Source organism: Pavona decussata, unplaced genomic scaffold (genome assembly GCF_977016875.1).
Source record: "Pavona decussata unplaced genomic scaffold, jaPavDecu1.1 SCAFFOLD_642, whole genome shotgun sequence".
Taxonomy (NCBI): Eukaryota; Metazoa; Cnidaria; class Anthozoa; order Scleractinia; family Agariciidae; genus Pavona; species Pavona decussata.
Genome location: NW_028145874.1, coordinates 27,525 through 45,000, shown reverse-complemented (window position 1 = coordinate 45,000; position 17,476 = coordinate 27,525). Strand labels below are relative to the sequence as shown.

At 38.3% G+C, this 17,476-nt stretch overlaps 1 protein-coding gene across 5 annotated transcripts in view; it reads right to left on the bottom strand.

The window, feature by feature from the left end:
• The window catches only part of LOC146449105 (cubilin-like), a 132,777-nt gene that overhangs the window by 88,065 nt on the left and 27,236 nt on the right, over nucleotides 1-17,476 (bottom strand). Inside the window, exons 1-4 of one of the 5 annotated variants that reach the window (XM_085102019.1) lie at nucleotides 7,188-7,320; nucleotides 5,362-5,416; nucleotides 4,894-4,950; nucleotides 1,725-2,078 (exon numbers count right to left, since the gene is read on the bottom strand). The exons of 3 other annotated variants lie outside the window; for them this stretch is intronic. In XM_085102019.1, coding sequence (XP_084958145.1) covers nucleotides 1,725-2,078; nucleotides 4,894-4,950; nucleotides 5,362-5,407 — 457 coding nt within the window. In that variant the 5' untranslated portion in view covers nucleotides 5,408-5,416; nucleotides 7,188-7,320. Of the gene's footprint in view, nucleotides 1-1,724; nucleotides 2,079-4,893; nucleotides 4,951-5,361; nucleotides 5,417-7,187; nucleotides 7,321-17,476 lie in introns of those variants that run through there. One more of the 5 variants, XM_085102020.1, reaches the window with a different exon arrangement.

The window sequence follows — 17,476 nt, the reverse complement described above, 5'->3', positions numbered from 1 at the left end:
AAACGCTTTTGGTATCTCGAAAGAAAATTGGGGGTAGCCATGCATTTTTCAGAGAAAATTAAGCTTCAATTTAGGCAAAAATCGCATCCATTGCTTCATATTTTGGCGCTTTTTAGAGATATTATTGCTTAATTATCTCAGAAAAATGCGTGGCTACCCCCGATTTTCGTTTTGGATTCCAATAGGCCTCCCTAATTAAGATTTGCTTTTCCTGCATAGTCATAAACCGCACAAAAATTCTTCGATATTAGTAGGCACCATCCTTAAGTTTCTTACCTTCATCCAGTGTGGTCAGTTACAACGCCCCATTGTACTACCATCCCACCTACTCCGTACTTCTTCTTATATGAATTTTTTTCGGATACAATTTAATCTCATTTTATATAAATATACACACTTTTTTTTTCAATTTTTCCTTTATTTTTTATTAATTTATTTTTAATTTTTCTTGTCTCTTAATTTTTTTTTTTTTTTCGTGTTCCGGAATGTTCCGGAATATTCCGGAATGTTCCATGTTCCGGATTTTATCGACGGCCGAAGTTGCCTCAAAAACATTTTTACTTAAAATAAAATTCAGTAAACTTCAACATCAATATCCAAACGCGAAGAATTTAATAAAACAATTATTCCATTCGCACTTGTTGGATATGAGATTGGTTATAGCCAACTCGCCGCTTCGCGCCTCGATGGCTATTTACCATTTCATATCCAACGCGCGCTCATGGAATTATTGCTAAATAACTATTTATACCCAGTCAAGCATATTTTGATTTCCGACCTACCATATTTATCCGATTAACCACCCACCTCGAATAACCGCCCACCCTGAAAGCCCAGAAACGCAATAAGCACCCACCCCCAACCCCTTCCAACAACAAAAAAAAACATTTCTGTACTAGCCCAGCGTGAAGTAAGATGAGAATTAGTAAGTTTTGTTCCAAAATTGTTTCTAGGGACGGTAGTCAATGAACTTTTATACTATGCTTGTCTATGTAAGTTTTTGCACTTTTTTTGTTGAAGCGAAATACACTTGCTATCTCTAGGTTTGTTGTTCTCTAAAATGTCCTCCCTCAGCTAAAAATATTTGGAAAGTAATAAGCGCCCACCCTCTAATAATAGCCCACCTCGAATAAGCGCCCACCCTCATGGGCCAAAAATTAAAAAAGAGCCCAGGGCGGTTAATCGAATCAATACGGTACTCTGTTTTAAGAAAATCTTTAATCCGGAAATTAGCACCTGAAGAAATTTTGTTGAAACACTCAGACGATCAAAACCGTTCTATTTAAAACTCTCTTGCACCCTGTGATAAACTGGCATAACCCTAGGAATGCTCGCCATACAATACATTCTGAACAGTACTAGTTGTGTAGCAAATATGAGGCCAATACGTGAACTTGCTAATTCAGTGGTTTTGCAGTAGGAGCAGATCATGCAATTTCTGTAAATGCTTGGTAACTTTCGCCGCAGACTTATAAAGAGCTGTTCAGTAAAAAGCAGTCTCTTGGGGGTCGCAGTCACGTAACAGCTGTACTCTTACCCTTAAGCTCAGCATCTCCCCACCCTCCCCCCCCCCCCCCCTTTTCTCGGCATTATATTGACGGAATTTTGAATTAAACGATTGTCCTGGAAAAGAAGGTAAATTAGTAACTTTTCTGTCATTTTCCGAATCCAGTAAGCAAAAAATCCCATTGTGTCATTGAAGGATAATCCGTAAGGCAACTTACCTGAATCATAAGTGATGGCCGTGTAAAAGGCACTAAATCCTGAATGCTGATGAGCTTGAGATGTAAATATCACTTGAATGAAATTTCTCACAGAGTACACTGGATGAGGAGGTGACCAACCACCCAGCTGAAATGGCTGATAGCCATCATCTGAAGCAACATTTGTGATGATAAGACGTGCTGCTCCTCCCCGTGTCCAGCCCAACTTAAAGTTTTGAAAGGTGAGTTTGATGATGTACCCATTGGGAACTGTGATATTCCAGGTACAGTTGGTGTTTGGAGGGAAATCGTTTGGAAAATTGGGACTTGTAAAGAATCCACTTGATCCAGTAAGAGACTCACCAGAGTCACAAGCTGTGAAGGAAATTAACAATTTAGGGAACGAATACCCTCAGCACTGCAAGTTGCTTCTTATGGTAATTCCAAGAGGTAAATGTATTCTTTCCATTTTATTGCATAACTCCCAAAATTTATTTACTTCCTAACCAGAGTGGTGCAAACGTATAATTTCTTCAATCACAGTAAAATGACTCTTTGTTTGGACGGTGTTTCCAGTTTACTGTTAACCTGATGGAGTCAGAGCTGGGCTTCCAGCGGTGGTTGCAGTCGGTATTGGGCTTGGAGACTGCGAGAAATAATTTGTACGTCGAAGATGAACAGTTTCTAACCCTTTTACTTCTAGTAATTCTAGTACTGATGGTGCAAGTGTTTTGACCCGTCAAGGTGTAAATGCTGGACAAAGTTGCCCGCCTTTTTTTTAATGTCTGCAAGATGTAGAGACACGTTTTCAAAACTAGCAATTTGATTCTTAACATCGTGAAAGTGCCCCATAGATTTTTGAAACAATTATACCTTGTTGCGGCGGCATTCTTACAAAACGAACTCTTTTGTTTTTTTGAAACTTTTTTTGTGTGTCACGCTTGCATGTCGTTCTCATTGTTATTCTATTAGTTTTTTCTGCAAACTTCGTCTATTGTTCCGTAGTTCATTAGTATCAAGAGAGGATCAAGGGGACCCCCTTGATCCTCTCTTGTTAGTATAAATTCGCGTCTTTGCTTTTTTATTCATTCTCGTTTTGTGCTTTGGAGAATACGGTTTTAGGTTTTTGCGTTTTTCTACATCGCTTCGTTTGTCCGTTTAAAGGCCTTATAACGTTTGTAAGTATTATTTTAGCTCGTCATTTCTGCATATTTTGTTCTTTCTATGTTCTTGTCTTTTGGTTCGTCCTTTTGCTGTAGTAACTTGTATTTTCCTTGTTTATTTCTCTAGCAACCGTATCGATTATTGCATTCGCATCGATTAGCGCAACGTTTACCGCATCGGATATTTGACATTAAAGAAGAAGTTAAGAAACGCGTTGGAGCAATGGTTTTTGGCCCCTTCATACATCTTCTTCTCTCTCCACTCAAACGGCGTGCCTTTTATGATCAGTGCACTATAAAAACTGTAGAACACTCGCTTGACACAGCGGAGAGGCACCAGGAATCTTTGTAGTTCTTCTTTATTCTTGACCACAATTCTTCACTATACTACATCTTCTCTACAAGTATCACTCAAATCACGCCTTACACGGTGGCTGGTACCAGTTTCCCCGCGCGGGAAGCAGGTCTTCACCGTGCTTCACGCGGACCTGCTTCCCGCGCGAGAGACACGTAATAAAGAGGCGCGAAAAAAAAAATATGGCGGCGCGCGGCTTTTTCGTGCTAGGTTACTTTTGTCCTGTTTTAAACGAAATTCGCGTATATCCGAGACTGTGTCTACTAGTACGACCTTAGTTAATTCTTTATGTTCTATACAAATTGTTTGTGCAGTTCAATGTTAAGTTTCAAAGGCAAAACTGCGATCGATCGCGACGGGGATTGGGAGCGCAAGGACTTGCAAAGTGGTTTTTAAAGTGGAGAACCGAAATTCTACCACAAATTATCTCGCTTGATCGTCTTGGCCACATTCTATGGTTTGTATTTTGTGTGCTCAACGGCCACCTTCAAAAACTATAATCCACCGACAACTTCATGAGCGGGGGGCACCGAGAGTCACACGGACGAAGAGAATATTGGCCGCCATCATTGAATACTTCAACGAGAACAACCGCGAGGAATAAGGACAAATGCCCGAGAAAATCTCACATAAAGAAGCTCAACATTTTATAATATATAAGTATCGCAATCTCAACATTCTGAAACACCGACTGACACGTGTTCTGCAAGCAATTAAGTCCATTTCCGCTTGATCCCATTTGACAAAAACATGGCAAATCTAGCCAGAGGTTGTGAGGAAATCCTTCGAGGTGTGTCCAGGAGGCTGTCTTTAACGGCTACTAAATGATGTTCTAAGCAGTAAACAGCTGAAAACATCAAATCAACTAACTTGGAAAATCTGCAAACAGAAGCTGCCCGCACGAGCACACGCAAAAGTCAGCGGTAGTCAAAACAGATCACTGAGCAACTTTTGATCTTATAGAATACGGATTTTTAAATGCGCGAAGACGCGCGTGGGATTTGCCAAACTCACGAAGGCTTTTACGTAAAAAAAAATCCGGTGACCCCTCTTTTTGTCGGTTTAATATGATACTATTATTATTATTACTATTATTATTATTATTATTATTATTATTATTATTATTATTATTATTATTATTATTATTATTATTATTATTATTATTATTGAGAGGAAACATCAGAACAAAATTCAAAAAAATTCTACAGAAGGAAATTTAGACAGCGTAAAAATTGTCTTTTTTCCAAATTTACAAAAATTCCACTCTTTAGAATTTTTAAAAATCATTGTGCATTTTCCTTTACCAGTGCCAGAAGCTATTACTAAAATTAAAAGCCAGGGGGTTGATTCTGTTAATTATTAGTGCCATAAGCTAAACATGTAGGTTTGAATAATCTTTTGAAAAGGTTGCCATGGAAATCGCTTATGACGAAATAACACTTATTTTTGGTCAACTATAAATTATTTAATTCAACACTACAAAAGCGTTACAATGGCCTTAGTCTCTCTTTTCGTTATATTAGTCTTTCAAAGTAACAAACTGTCAAAAAGCTGGAAACTGGTACCTAAAGCATACCAGTTACAAACTCCAGAAGGAAACATTGGGATTATTATTTTCCAAGCGAAGCCGGGCGCTGCAGCGTTGAAAATTTATGTTTGTTTTACCGCTTACCCGAAGAAGACGGGGATGAGGATCCTGTACTTGCAGTCGTTATTAGGCTTGAAGGTGCTGAAAAAAAGTTTGGCCTACCGTAAATGAACAATTCCCTGATAAGTGACAAGACAGTTAGAGCAGTTTTCAATTCAGTGTCGAAAATTGTTAATTGGCAAAGTTCACACCATTTCATCAACTAATGGAAAGGCAAACCAAAACCAATCGTGACTTTATCGTACGCGTTTTCCCGCGCTTGGCGCCGGTTACATGTATTTGCTTCGAATTGTGATTTGCTTCATAGTGTATTCCACGCTTGCTGCGATTGGTCAGAGTAACCACTTTGGCTTTGATTTTTTCGACACTCAATCGAAAACCGCTTTACTAGGTATTCACACAGAATCAAACGAGCCCTTGGGAACGTACTCTAAAACACGAAATTACAACATGTACACAGTCTTGGCTAAAACATCTCCATGAAATACTTACATAGCATCAGAAGAAGCAACGCCAGAATTTTTGCTTTGGTCTCCATTTTACCACTCTGTTAAGGAAAAAAAAGTAAATTGTCGCTTTTGTCACGTCGTGTAAATCTTGTTTATTTTAGGAATCCGTGTCTTAAAGAATTTTAGTTTAGCAATTGAGTTTTGACAGTTTGACTGACAAATAATTAGCAAAGAATTTTAATAATTCTATACAACAATAGGGACCAAGTTGATAGCATCATCAGTGAAAATTTTTTGTTTGATCAAAAATTAAATCACATACGAGCAAGCGTACAAGCGAGAAACAGGGGAGAATTGTAAAACAGGGTCTAAAACCTGCGAGTCAATAAACAGTGAAGTTTGCGACGAACAGCCTGGGGGACACCTACTATTAGAGTATCTTCATAGAGTTATAGCGTGGAGTTATAGTTGCAACCTCAACAGCCTGGAGTCTTGGTATTCGCAACACTATTTTGTAAGATGGTACACTACCACATTATACTAACAGTTTGCTTAGACAGCCGAGTCTAGCCTGGTGCGAACTCTCTTAAGAACCTAAGGCAATTCTAATCCTAGTCAATTCAGTTGTAAACACCAAATGTATTTGTATTTAGTTAAGTATAAACATACCTGCCCGCCTCGACTAGCTTCAGCTATTTGCGGGTAGGTATATAAACACCTTGTAACTGTCTATTTTTAATAAAGTGTTGTTTGTTTTGTTTGTTGTTTTTTGTTTGTTGTTGGCATCAAAAGCCTTATCGTAAGGGTTGCCCTCCTTTCATCCAACTTAACTCACCTCATGCAATGTTTATTAAATAACTAGCGTGCAATTAAAGCATGAAATACAAAAAGCGTGTGGGGCGTGAGCACGAGCCACGCGATTCGAGATATTTTCGGGATGGCTAACGAGAAAAGCGCTTGTCAACAAAACCAGGTTTTTGACTCATAAACATTCTGATATGGTTGTTACCTCGATGTCTCTAAAAATGGATATGTTCTTTGTTTAGGCGTCTGGGATCCAATCAGCGATCCTGTTACACCAGTTTTCCAAAGAAATGTGATATGAACATGGAAAAACATTAAAGGATTGTTTGGAAGTTAGAAGGCAAAGAATGAATAAAATCAAAACATAATGTTATGTTATGGAGCTGATAAACTAAGCTTAGATACTCAGGAATTTTTTCTGTTTGTTATGTTGGTGCAACTTTTGTTTCCTTTGATCGCTTGTGGATGAATACGGTCGGACAAGTCTAAAGTCCTAGACATAATTTCTACTGGCAAATACTGCAACAATCAGAAACTAATTCTGTTAATGAATTTAGATGTCATATAACGTCATGCATCGGTCTGAAATGTTCAGTAACAAGACAGTCTTCTCCGCATCCTTGGTGCATTGCACTGTTTGAATACCGTATTTCAGTTTCAATGTCTGTGTTTACTGAGAGGCGCTGAATGGCGGCATTCGAGTGACAATATGACCCAATACGAACACTTGTGTATAAATCAGGTCAGGAACGCATCAAATCGAACGAATGAGAAATCAAGAACAAAAATAATGTTTCATACATCGCCTTGCAACACTAAAAAAGTGGCAAACGAGAGGCAGATCCATGCGCGCTTACGCAAGACTCACAAGCAGTTCTTACGTTTGACGCAAACACCACCACAAACGCAAGCGCTAGGGTTAATTTCTTTGCATTGTTTCCGCTGATGCTTAGGTTACGCGTTTTGAAGCATTGATGCCAGTACCTATTTTTGCACTTGGAGTTATGTTCACCTTGTAAGCTAGCTGATTTTTTTAAGTTAAGGGAAAACTGAGTTGTTTCTTACCTCCAAATACTGGGAATCTTCTGCGAGAATCTCGTCGAGAATCTAACTTCAAGAATCCGTCATCTGGTATGCATTTCATGTCAGAATCGCATTGATTTTATGTGATACGGAAATGTCACAAGGGTCCCATTTTATGACCTCAAAAAGCGTCGCCCAGTCTACTGACTCTACTCGAACGTGATACTCTTTCAATCAGTTTTAAGCCCTTCACTCACAGTCACGGAAAGCAGAAATGGGTTTTGGAGTTTTTTTAGCTTTTGAATGAAAATCCGATGTAAGAGCACTCAATTATAAGTTATTGAACAGAATCTCTTGTTTTTCAGTGTTTCGTTTCCTTTATGTTCAAATTCTCACTATTTGGTGAATATAAAACTGGATTTTACTTTCTTTAATCCGTAGCACTTTTAAATGTCAGCAAGTTAAGTCAAACGATTTCGCAAGGATAACCAGATCTATTTTGACAAGTTTTGTCTAGAGCTCAGTGTTTCGAAATCAGCACCATTCCGCCGTAGATCCTTTATTACGTGAGTCTTGTAATTTCAATGTCATCGTAGCCTGTCCCAGGATTTCCAGGTTTCTGTGGAGAAAAGGTTCACTTTTGCTTTACACCTCTCCTCATCTCAGGCAGACGCCAAGTTTGCGCTTTTAAGAGCGCGCGCAACAAGATCAGAAAAAAATGGACCCGGTTCAAATTCCTCGCTAGGGCCCTGTATGGTACAGATGTACTCAAACCAACAATTTTCCTTTATTATTCATGGTATTTTTCTGCATGAATATTTATTTACAGAGCCATGCACTAGCAAGCTACTTTTCCCATAGCCTGCGAACGCAGACGTATTTCCGCCTGTCGCTTCTCTCTGGAGAGAAGCGACAGGCGGAAATACGTCTGCCTTCGCAGGCCTACTTTTCTCGCCCCTCCAAATTTACAAGGGAAAAGTCCCAGCATTGAGGTTGCCAAGAGCCCACACTTGTTGCGTGGAGATGGGATTTACAGCCGCTCTCCGCTCGCGTGGCTGCATTGCAGCTGTTTATGGCTGCCCAAGGATATGCACGAGTTACTAGCCTCTGCCAATACGTGAAGGGTCCCTGAAGGTGGCGTCTTCAGTGTCTTGACACTTTACATTAGAGACCTTTAGATTCTAGTACAAGTACGTCTAAGAACACGAGATTTGACTTAACAAGTTTTTAGTGAAGTACAAAGGAGAGATATATCCCAGGAAACTTCATTTGGGCTTGAAACCTTGTGGAATTCAGGCTTTTTAATTAAAAGTATGGAATCTAAGGTTCAAGTCCGAAAATCCCACAATGCATTTTGAGTTTTGCCAAGGAAAACTCTGAATGCAAGTTTTCAGCGTCGAATATGTTTAACAGTTCGGCCAGCATATTAAAAATGTCAAACGTGTTTAAAATTTACAATATACAATTTGAAAATTGTAAATTTAAGGTTTTATTCTCTGTTCACTTAGTGCATTTACAAGCTGTAAATATTCTGAGTGCAATATTTTTTATTCTATTGCATTGCCGTTCATAAAAAATGAATTGAATTCTTTTCGTAGCGGGGAAAATGTTGAAGTTAGAAACGGTTTCACTGTGTGCAATAGACGAGGTAACTCCAAAATCTCGCTTTATGAATTCGGACGAGTTTTATTCATTAGTGTACGCATTTACTCTATTTACAGTTACAATGCAAACAGCAGTAATAAAGTTATAAAGTTAATCAATTAATTCCTATGTCAAGCTATTCATCAGTCAATTTGTAGGTAAGTAATCATGTCATCGTTTTCTTTGTCATTGCTCTGTAATACTGTTTACTTTTACACTTAGGGTTAGCGAATTTGAGGGATTTGGGAATTATCCCTTTATTTAATTAACAAAGTTTTGCTCTATCCTGAGAATTCCTTTGTAATCAACCACGTTTGTAATATGATCAACAGTATTTCTCTCAGTATTTTATCCTTGACTCCGTCACTTATACATCTTCATTCATCTTTTAACTGTCATTATCCTCCTGTATTTTTCTCTTCATTTAATATTAGAACATCATTTATTATACTGACATAACATTTTTTTCTCTTTGCAGGCAGTTCATCAAAGGAATTCATATATCATCATTAGAAAATAATTAATAGGGAGGCGAGGTTGATGATGAAAACAGAATCGGACTTGAGATCCAGATATCGAGAGTTCGATTCTGATCCTTGTCCACGTGTTGTTAGTCCATTCCACCGTTAGGAGTAATAAATTAACTTGTGTCTTTCCCTGCCTTTTTGACCACCGGAGCTGCTCTTTTTTCTGTTTTACTTGGTTTGCCTCATTTACTCGTTATGGGCATTCAACGGAGGTGCACCTCTTTTGATTGCCCATAAAACTGTTGATAGACTTTTGGTGAAGCACGCTTTTTCCTTTCTTTCCCCCGCCACTCAAAGAGGCTTGTAAGAGAATGCATTGATATATGATATGGGTACTGGAAATTTGAGAGCCGAGCGTCTTTTAGAGTTTCTTTTCACGGGAAAAATCATGGGCGAGCTGTATGCAGGTTTGGAAGTTGTTACAAAAATAAATGATATTAGACCACGGGTAATGTTCCCATTCAAGAGAGCGAGGGAAAAGGGGGGAGGGGATGGTGGTGGTAATGATGGTCTTTTTCGACTTTTGTTATGAAACACGGAAAATATACAGTGGCGGTGCGAACCATTTGCTTGGCTTCATTTCTACGGTGCAACATTCAATCCTAATATTTGTTGTTTGTTCTTTGTTTTTGCTGATATATATCTCTTTAGCGTGAAAGGGAGTTCTTCATTGAACGAAAAGAAACTGTTGACCGGCCGTTGTGAGGCGCACTGTACATGTAATCACGTGCAGGAGGATTGAATATTACAAAACTGGATGGTTGTGGTCTCTGTGTTTGTGTTGTGCTTTCAGGAAAGATGGAAAAAATACCTAGCAAGCGATACCCTGTAACTTAGTCTATCACAAGGCAGGTTAGTTGAAGAGACATTTATTCATCTCCTGCAAGGTTACCGGCCAAAAAATAAAACGTAGCCTGCAGCGAGAGATGTTTGCTTTTATTTTTGTGATTACGTTTAGTCGCCATCGTGTATTGTAAAACGTAACAGGAGGATTCATTTTTTTTTTATTCTAGTCACCACAGAAAATGTTTCAATCCCTCTAAGGCTTCATCGTTTTCTTATCTGAAAATGTCAAGCGTTAAATTCACGAACGAGTATCTATTACTTGCTTACCCTTCTCCAGCCAGAAAAATAAAAAATGTCACAGTCATCTGTCGGATGCAGAAAAGGACCAATCGTGTTTCTTGTTTACTGATATCAAAGCCTCCAATTTTGTTTGGTTTTGTTTATTCCTGTAGGACTTCAGTTCAGATACTGAAGTAAAAGAAATGAGTCAGATACCGCCACAACAAGGAAACATTGAACATTAAATTAATAGGAAATGTCATATAAAAGTATTTTGTTCAGTTTTTGTTCACAACTGAAGGTTTTGACAATAATGATGGATTTTCTTTAAATAAACATGCTACTGTTGTTATTGGTGCGAGTGATGTTTTTTAAAAGATCTCGATAGTGGTGCAATTTGAGAACTTTTAAAACATCACGAATCGTTCATAGTACACTCAACAAAATTATCGGGCAAGTTTTCTTCAAGTTTAAGATCGATACTGCGCCCTTACTCCTTTTAATTTCTCAAGCACGCTCTCGATAGAAACAGCAAAACAATTGTCGGCTATTTTTTTTGCTGACGTGCGAATTTGCAGCGTTTGGCTGTATTCGTGCGCGGCGCCATTGTCATGGAAACATAACAGGTACTCCTGTGTTGTACAGTTTCTCCACCAATTACAAGTGAGTAATTTTGTACAAAAATGTGTACAATACAACACAATACAATACAATACAATACGACATTGCTAAGTGACTGCAGTGACTACAAGTAATGGCAATGATATCAGACTTAAGTGTTGTCGAGTGTTTCACTTTATCTTATAAGCCACGGCGTACTTTGTAGGAGAGAGATTTTGGCAAGAGTGTGAAACCCTTTGCAAATAGTAATACCCTGTGAGCTGCACTCTCTTGTTAAGGTTTACGCAAACGTCTTTGGAAGCTTAGCTGTTATTTATTAGCAGGCAGAAAAAATGGGAAAATGGACAGACGAAAATCCAACCTAGTAAACCGCCATTTAGGCTACTGGCACTGGCACTTAAGGACAGTGCCTACTAATACCGAAGTATTTTTATGCGGCTCATGACTATGTGGGAAAAGTAGATCTTAGCAAGGCCTATTGGAATCCAAAAAGAAAATTGGGGGTAACCACGCATTTTTCAGAGATAATTGAGCAATAATATATCTAAAAAACGCCGAAATATAAAGCAATGTATGGGATTTTTTCCTAAATGGAAGCTCAATTATCTCTGAAAAATGCATGGTTACCCCCAATTTTCTTTTTAGATACCAAAAGCATTTGCTAAGTTCTGCTTTCTCCGTATAGTTTTAAACTGCGCAAAAATATTCCTGTATAAGTAGGAATCACCCATAGGAAACCCGAATATCTCGCGATGCGCAGAACGTCTGCGCAGTAACAATAGTAGGCACCGTCCTTAAGTATGACTTTAAAGTACTGCTCGGTACCCTTCATTTAAATAGTCACACTATAGGATTTCATCAACAGGCTAAAAAGTTAGAACCACCTTGTACAGCATACATTGTCCTCAGTAGCTTTCACTTGAGTTGTCTCAGTTGGTGGTTTTGAACTAAAAGCGTAGAACCACATCGTATGACCAATGTTTTCATTACAATAATAATAATAATAATAATAATAATAATAATAATAATAATAATAATAATAGAAGTCTTTATTTCCTCACAAGATAAAAAATACATATCTCATGTTACAATAATATCTAAGTTATTTACCATTAAAATACGCTCAAATAGCTAAATTGTATTTAAAAATTAGGCGATTAACGTAAGAGTTCTTGAATCTATCTGTATTAACTTTCGGATACTGACTTGTTTGATTCCTTAAATTGTAAGTCGATACTTTCTTCTTGGGTAATAGTCCCCTTAGAGGGTGTCGGTCTATGCCAGATACCTTACTAAATACTTTTCTATCCTGCTTTTCTAGAAGGTTCACTATGCCGGGGTAAGCAATAATAATATCATATCGAAGCGTAGGTATATAAAATCACGCGAGCAAATCAAAAAACCTGTTTGCTTCTCGTTTAATAATGTTTATTCTACTTAACTAAATGGAGCAAAAGCTTTTATCCTGTGAAAATAAATCAGCGAAGTTTAAACTTAAAGTATTTGGTAATGAATCTGTATAACAGACCTTCGTGGGTCATAGTTAATAGCGAGCTTTAGCAAAGACGACCATGGAAAACGGCAACAACAAAAAAGCAATTGGCTTAATAACTAAGACGTGCATTACACTTTTTGGTACATTTTTTTACCGTCAACACACGAATAGGACGTGAAATTTCCTGATGGGAGGTTGCATGGAGGACGTTAACACACAAAGGGGAATTTTTCTTTTTCTTTCTAAACCGGGGTGCGGTCTCCAAGAATTGAACTACAGGAAATTTCACCCACATTTGACATTTTTAAAACACGGAGCGATCCTATAAGACCAGGCTGAACAGTTCAGACTGTCAATCAAAAATCCCAAACCCGCGTATCGGATTGGTTGATTACCAAAGGTCTTATTTTAGCACGTTCAAGTTCCGGCAACTTCGATTCGAAAGGACGTGACGAGTTGGCGGAAAAGCTGTTTTAGTTCGAATTATTTTGTTCAAAATCAATCCAACGATTATGGCTACAGGAGAAGAATTTAGAAAGTTAAGTTATCCGTCTATTTTGAGATCGGAAATTCATTTATCGGCTGGTAAAATCTTATCCTTTCGAGATATTTCCGAAATGATTAGGATAAAGTTCGTAAACAAACTCTGTCTCGAAATAGGTTGTTCTTCTGAAACCGGCTTCCGAGATGGAATCGCTTCGATCCTTTGTGTCGTTTAGTGGGGGAGAGCTAAGTAAAGACACAAAGTCGCGGAAGCGAAGCCTAGAAGAAACAACGGAGGAGGAAAGTGAAGTATCTCAAGCGGCGAGCGATCGCACGCAAGACGACGGAGCTGGTAATCTTTTTGAAGTCGGCCTCTCTATTGCTTACTGTATAAACTTACAATATATTTAGTACTGGCTAATTTTAATACTGATGTGAGAGCCATTGCCATTATCATTTCATCCATAAGATACATGAGAGCAACATCAGGTCGTGTTTTGTTTATATCTTTGGTGAATTTTTTTTACGAATTAGCAAATTATGCAAATATGCATGATCAGGTACGAAATGTGTTTAGATGTTTTTTGTTTTTGACTTGTGCATAGTAGTTTACAATTTATTATTGCCACTTCCAGCGGATTAGTAGAGTTAGTTTTCACGTACGTGATCGATAGATACACAAGCGGTAATGAACTTGAACCCAACACGACGACTCGAGCGGCCGTTTAGCGGAAAACATCTCCAAAACTTTGAAAATCCCGCCAGTTTTGGCGAACAACAGACTCGTTTTGGTTATCGGCATGTTCAGATGGAGGGATACAGTTTATAATGGTTTCGCTCTTTGTACTGTGTATTTGGTAGAAGGATTTCGAGGTAAGTCTCGTATAATCTTTCGATTGCGGCAACGAAACTTGATTATTTCCGTTATTATCGTTAATCTCGCTAATTTCTGGTGTTTTACGAGATATATAGTTACGGTTTAGCTTATTTTTATTGATAAATCGATTCCCTCTTCGATTTTACAAACGATAGTTCTTCTCTCTTTTTTCTTCGACCGTTGCCGACGTCATCCACCATTATACTGATCCGTTTGGAAGCCAACAAAGCGCTTCAAAGGGGGCGTGTCCTTCCCTTTTATAGGATCGCTCCGTGTTTAAAGCGAGTTGAAATAATTGCGACAATGTTAATTCATTTTAATAGTGGAGTTTTCGCTGCCGTCACTATCGTCACTCCTAAAGCTCCCTAACATCTTTATCATTACAAACAAAGAAACATTGACATTAATTAAAATTTCGTTGCACGTATCGGCACGGCAATTTATTATACTACTCGTTTTTCTTTCAACAGTTCTAATGATGTCCTGATTACCGTACAGTTTTTGCCAGTCGTTTTTGCTTTCTTGGTTTTCTAACTGGTCACGATCATTTTTGCAAAAAATCTTCCTTCCTTTACTGTTAAGTTACACGGCAGTTTATCAAACTGGTTACCACCTTGATTAAAACTTCTCAAACTCCTAAATAATTCATAAAGAGAAAACAAAGGAAATCACTACCATGAAGGAGGTTTGGAAATGTAATCTTAATTATCATAAAATTTTGTGAACTTTTGCTTCGAATTTCTCCAATAATTATCACTAGTTTGGGAAGCTATATCAAACACTCGAAAAAAGTGTTTCCTCCTATTTCCAAACACCTAGAACTTGGTTGAAAAGAACTCGGCTGCGCCTAGTTTTTCCAACTTACTTCTCGGTGTTTGGAAATCGGAGGAAACACTCTCCCTCGTGTTTGATCTATTACATGATAACATGATCATCACTGATTATTACTGATAATCGACTGACATGTTGAAAACATCAAAAAAATTAGAGCAAAGGCGGAAGCTAGCACTATGAGGCTTCACATCACTTTAAGTTAACGCTTATTATTCTTTTCATTTTTTCTCTTTGAGATTTACTTGCCGTTTATCGTGATTGGTTCCTATTCAGATCAGAAGAAAACAAAAAACGTCATTCTCATCAGGCAAGCTAACCCGCGGACACAAATATTAATTTGTTGCTGGGTCACCAAAAATTTAATTATCGCTGTATGTTTAAGAAAGAAAAACACACACACACACAAACAAACAAATGAAAGAAAAAACAACAAATTACAAAAAAAGGAAAAAAAACAGACAAAATTGGCTTTAAATTGGCTTACAGCCGAAATGCGGATATTTTAAAGAACTCAAGAAACTTCTAGCTAATTATTTAAATTTCCTTCTTGTCATTTTTTTCCTAAACGGTATAGTTTGTATAATTTCCTTCTCTTCCGCACGGGTAATCTTTGAAAAGCACCATTAAAAGAACGGAGAGTAAAATTGGAGGAATGAGGCAAAACTGAAGAAGCGCACGGGGAACGCTTCTTCCCATCCTAGTGTCTCTCCGCGCTTATTTTCCCTGTCCTGAGCCTCTACTTGGTATAGTTTCCATCTTAACTGCTCTAAGAGCGCACAAGGTATGGGTCGCGAATCCCCGTCTTCCTCCTCTTTCGAATTCGACCACTGTTACCAAGGCTGCTCCCCGGTCTCCGCTTGGTTAGGACCGCACAATAATCCAAAAGACGCCAGTACAGAAGAGAGAGAGTATAAGCTCACTGCGTCACTGATTTATTTGTTGTTAATTGGCCATTTCTGAGTTGTCTTAAACCTCATTAGGAAAGGCTTCGTGCATTGTTTTTATTATGAAAATATGCAAACAAAACCGTTAAACGAAGCCTCTCTTGAAAGCAATTCGGAAAAGCCTATCCCAAGGACCATCTGAAAAAATGGTAATAATAATAATAATAATAAAAAGTAAATCAAAGAATGATTTTTAGCAAACTGGGGGCGTCTTTTGAAGATGGACTGATCCGTTCGAGTAGCGTCCATTTTTCAATAGAAGAAGAAGAGGAAGAAGAAGAAGAAGAAAAACAAAGCCTGAAAAGAAGAATCAGTTTGTTTTTCTCTCACCTGTCATTTTGTTTGGTGGCTGCGTCAGTTCGTCTTCATTTTTTCTCTGCCGTTGGTTTGATTTCAATTTGCTTTTCTTTGGCCAGACAACATTTTTCAGTTACCTCAGGGTTGTCAGATAATGTGCTTCCACAGAGTCTAGGATCGAGGTCCTTAAACACTGCTTGATTATCATTATTTAGAAGCTGTAATTCAGTGGTATCCTCAGTACTGCCATCTGCCCTGTGCTTCCATTTTCTCCAAGTGATACAGACGGCGACACTGATCACAAGCATCACTACCAAGGAGACCACGACAGCAACTGTAATGGTGGTTTCATTGGAACTTGTCTCTCCTGGGAAAATATTTTTTTTAAAGTGTAAAGGTATGTGAATATCAAGCATTACAACGAAAACATCAGAGGCGTTTAACACAAATGTATATTACAATTATATAGATGTGAGAGTTAACGAGAATTGCCTGAATGCTTCATTACACACAAGATCTGCGTTAAATTGGAACTTGTGAAAGGGGTCTTAAAAAAAGTTAAACAAAGTGAAAATTCCTTTCTGGCAATGGTTACTAGTGATATCATGAAAAACACTCTATCGGATAGTATAAGAAATATGAGCGAAGAGCCACAAAACACATCTCCGCTTTTTGAGCAGAGCTGTTGCGCATAAGACGTAGATAACTGTTTCGTTTTGTAACTGACCTCTCATCACCACGACATAACAATAATTTACTCCAGAGACAGACGTTAAAGGTTACTAAACTTCGGCTTCACACAAGGCTTAACAGGACAATGGCTGCTATACTCAGCTCAGGCTTAAGCTTTGCACTCCACCATCTTCACAGGAAGAGGATATTTACTTGGACACAGTCCCTTAGTTCGAACACTGAATAAATTCATTAAAGTGTATATGACAGATTTTTTTTTATTTGGTTGATCGAATCTTCATGTTGTTCTCGTATGAAAATCGAAAAAATAAATTCGCTAACGATTTTTCTTCCCCTCGTTTGAGGCGGACAAATACGTGTAATTTCACTTCCGGTTGTGTACAAAACCGCGCGAGGTGGGAAACTGGGGATAGTGGGTCTGTGACGTCAATACAAGAACGCTGCTTTCGCGGGTTTCAGTGTTTTTCTTGTGCGAAGGAAGAAAACATGGTGCTGCGTTATCTTGTGTACGGCTGTAGCGACAAGAAAGACGAGAAAAAAGGGGATTTACATGTACCAAATTCCCTTCTACGGTGATACAAGATCGGAAGCCGTGAAAAGGAGACGAAAATGGATTTCATACGTGAATGGAAGTCGAAAACACTGGACCCCGAGCAAGTATTCGGTGGTGTGCTCGATGCATCGCAAAGAAGATTTCACTCGCACTTATTCTTTCAACCAACAGTGCTATAAGGAGCGACTGAAGCGTGTTGAAATTGGTGTTTTGCCTGTTCCTCGATTTATCGACTGAAAGTTGAGCAAGAATATTCAACTAGAGATCGTCGTTTGCATCGCCGTTCGGTAAGATTTCT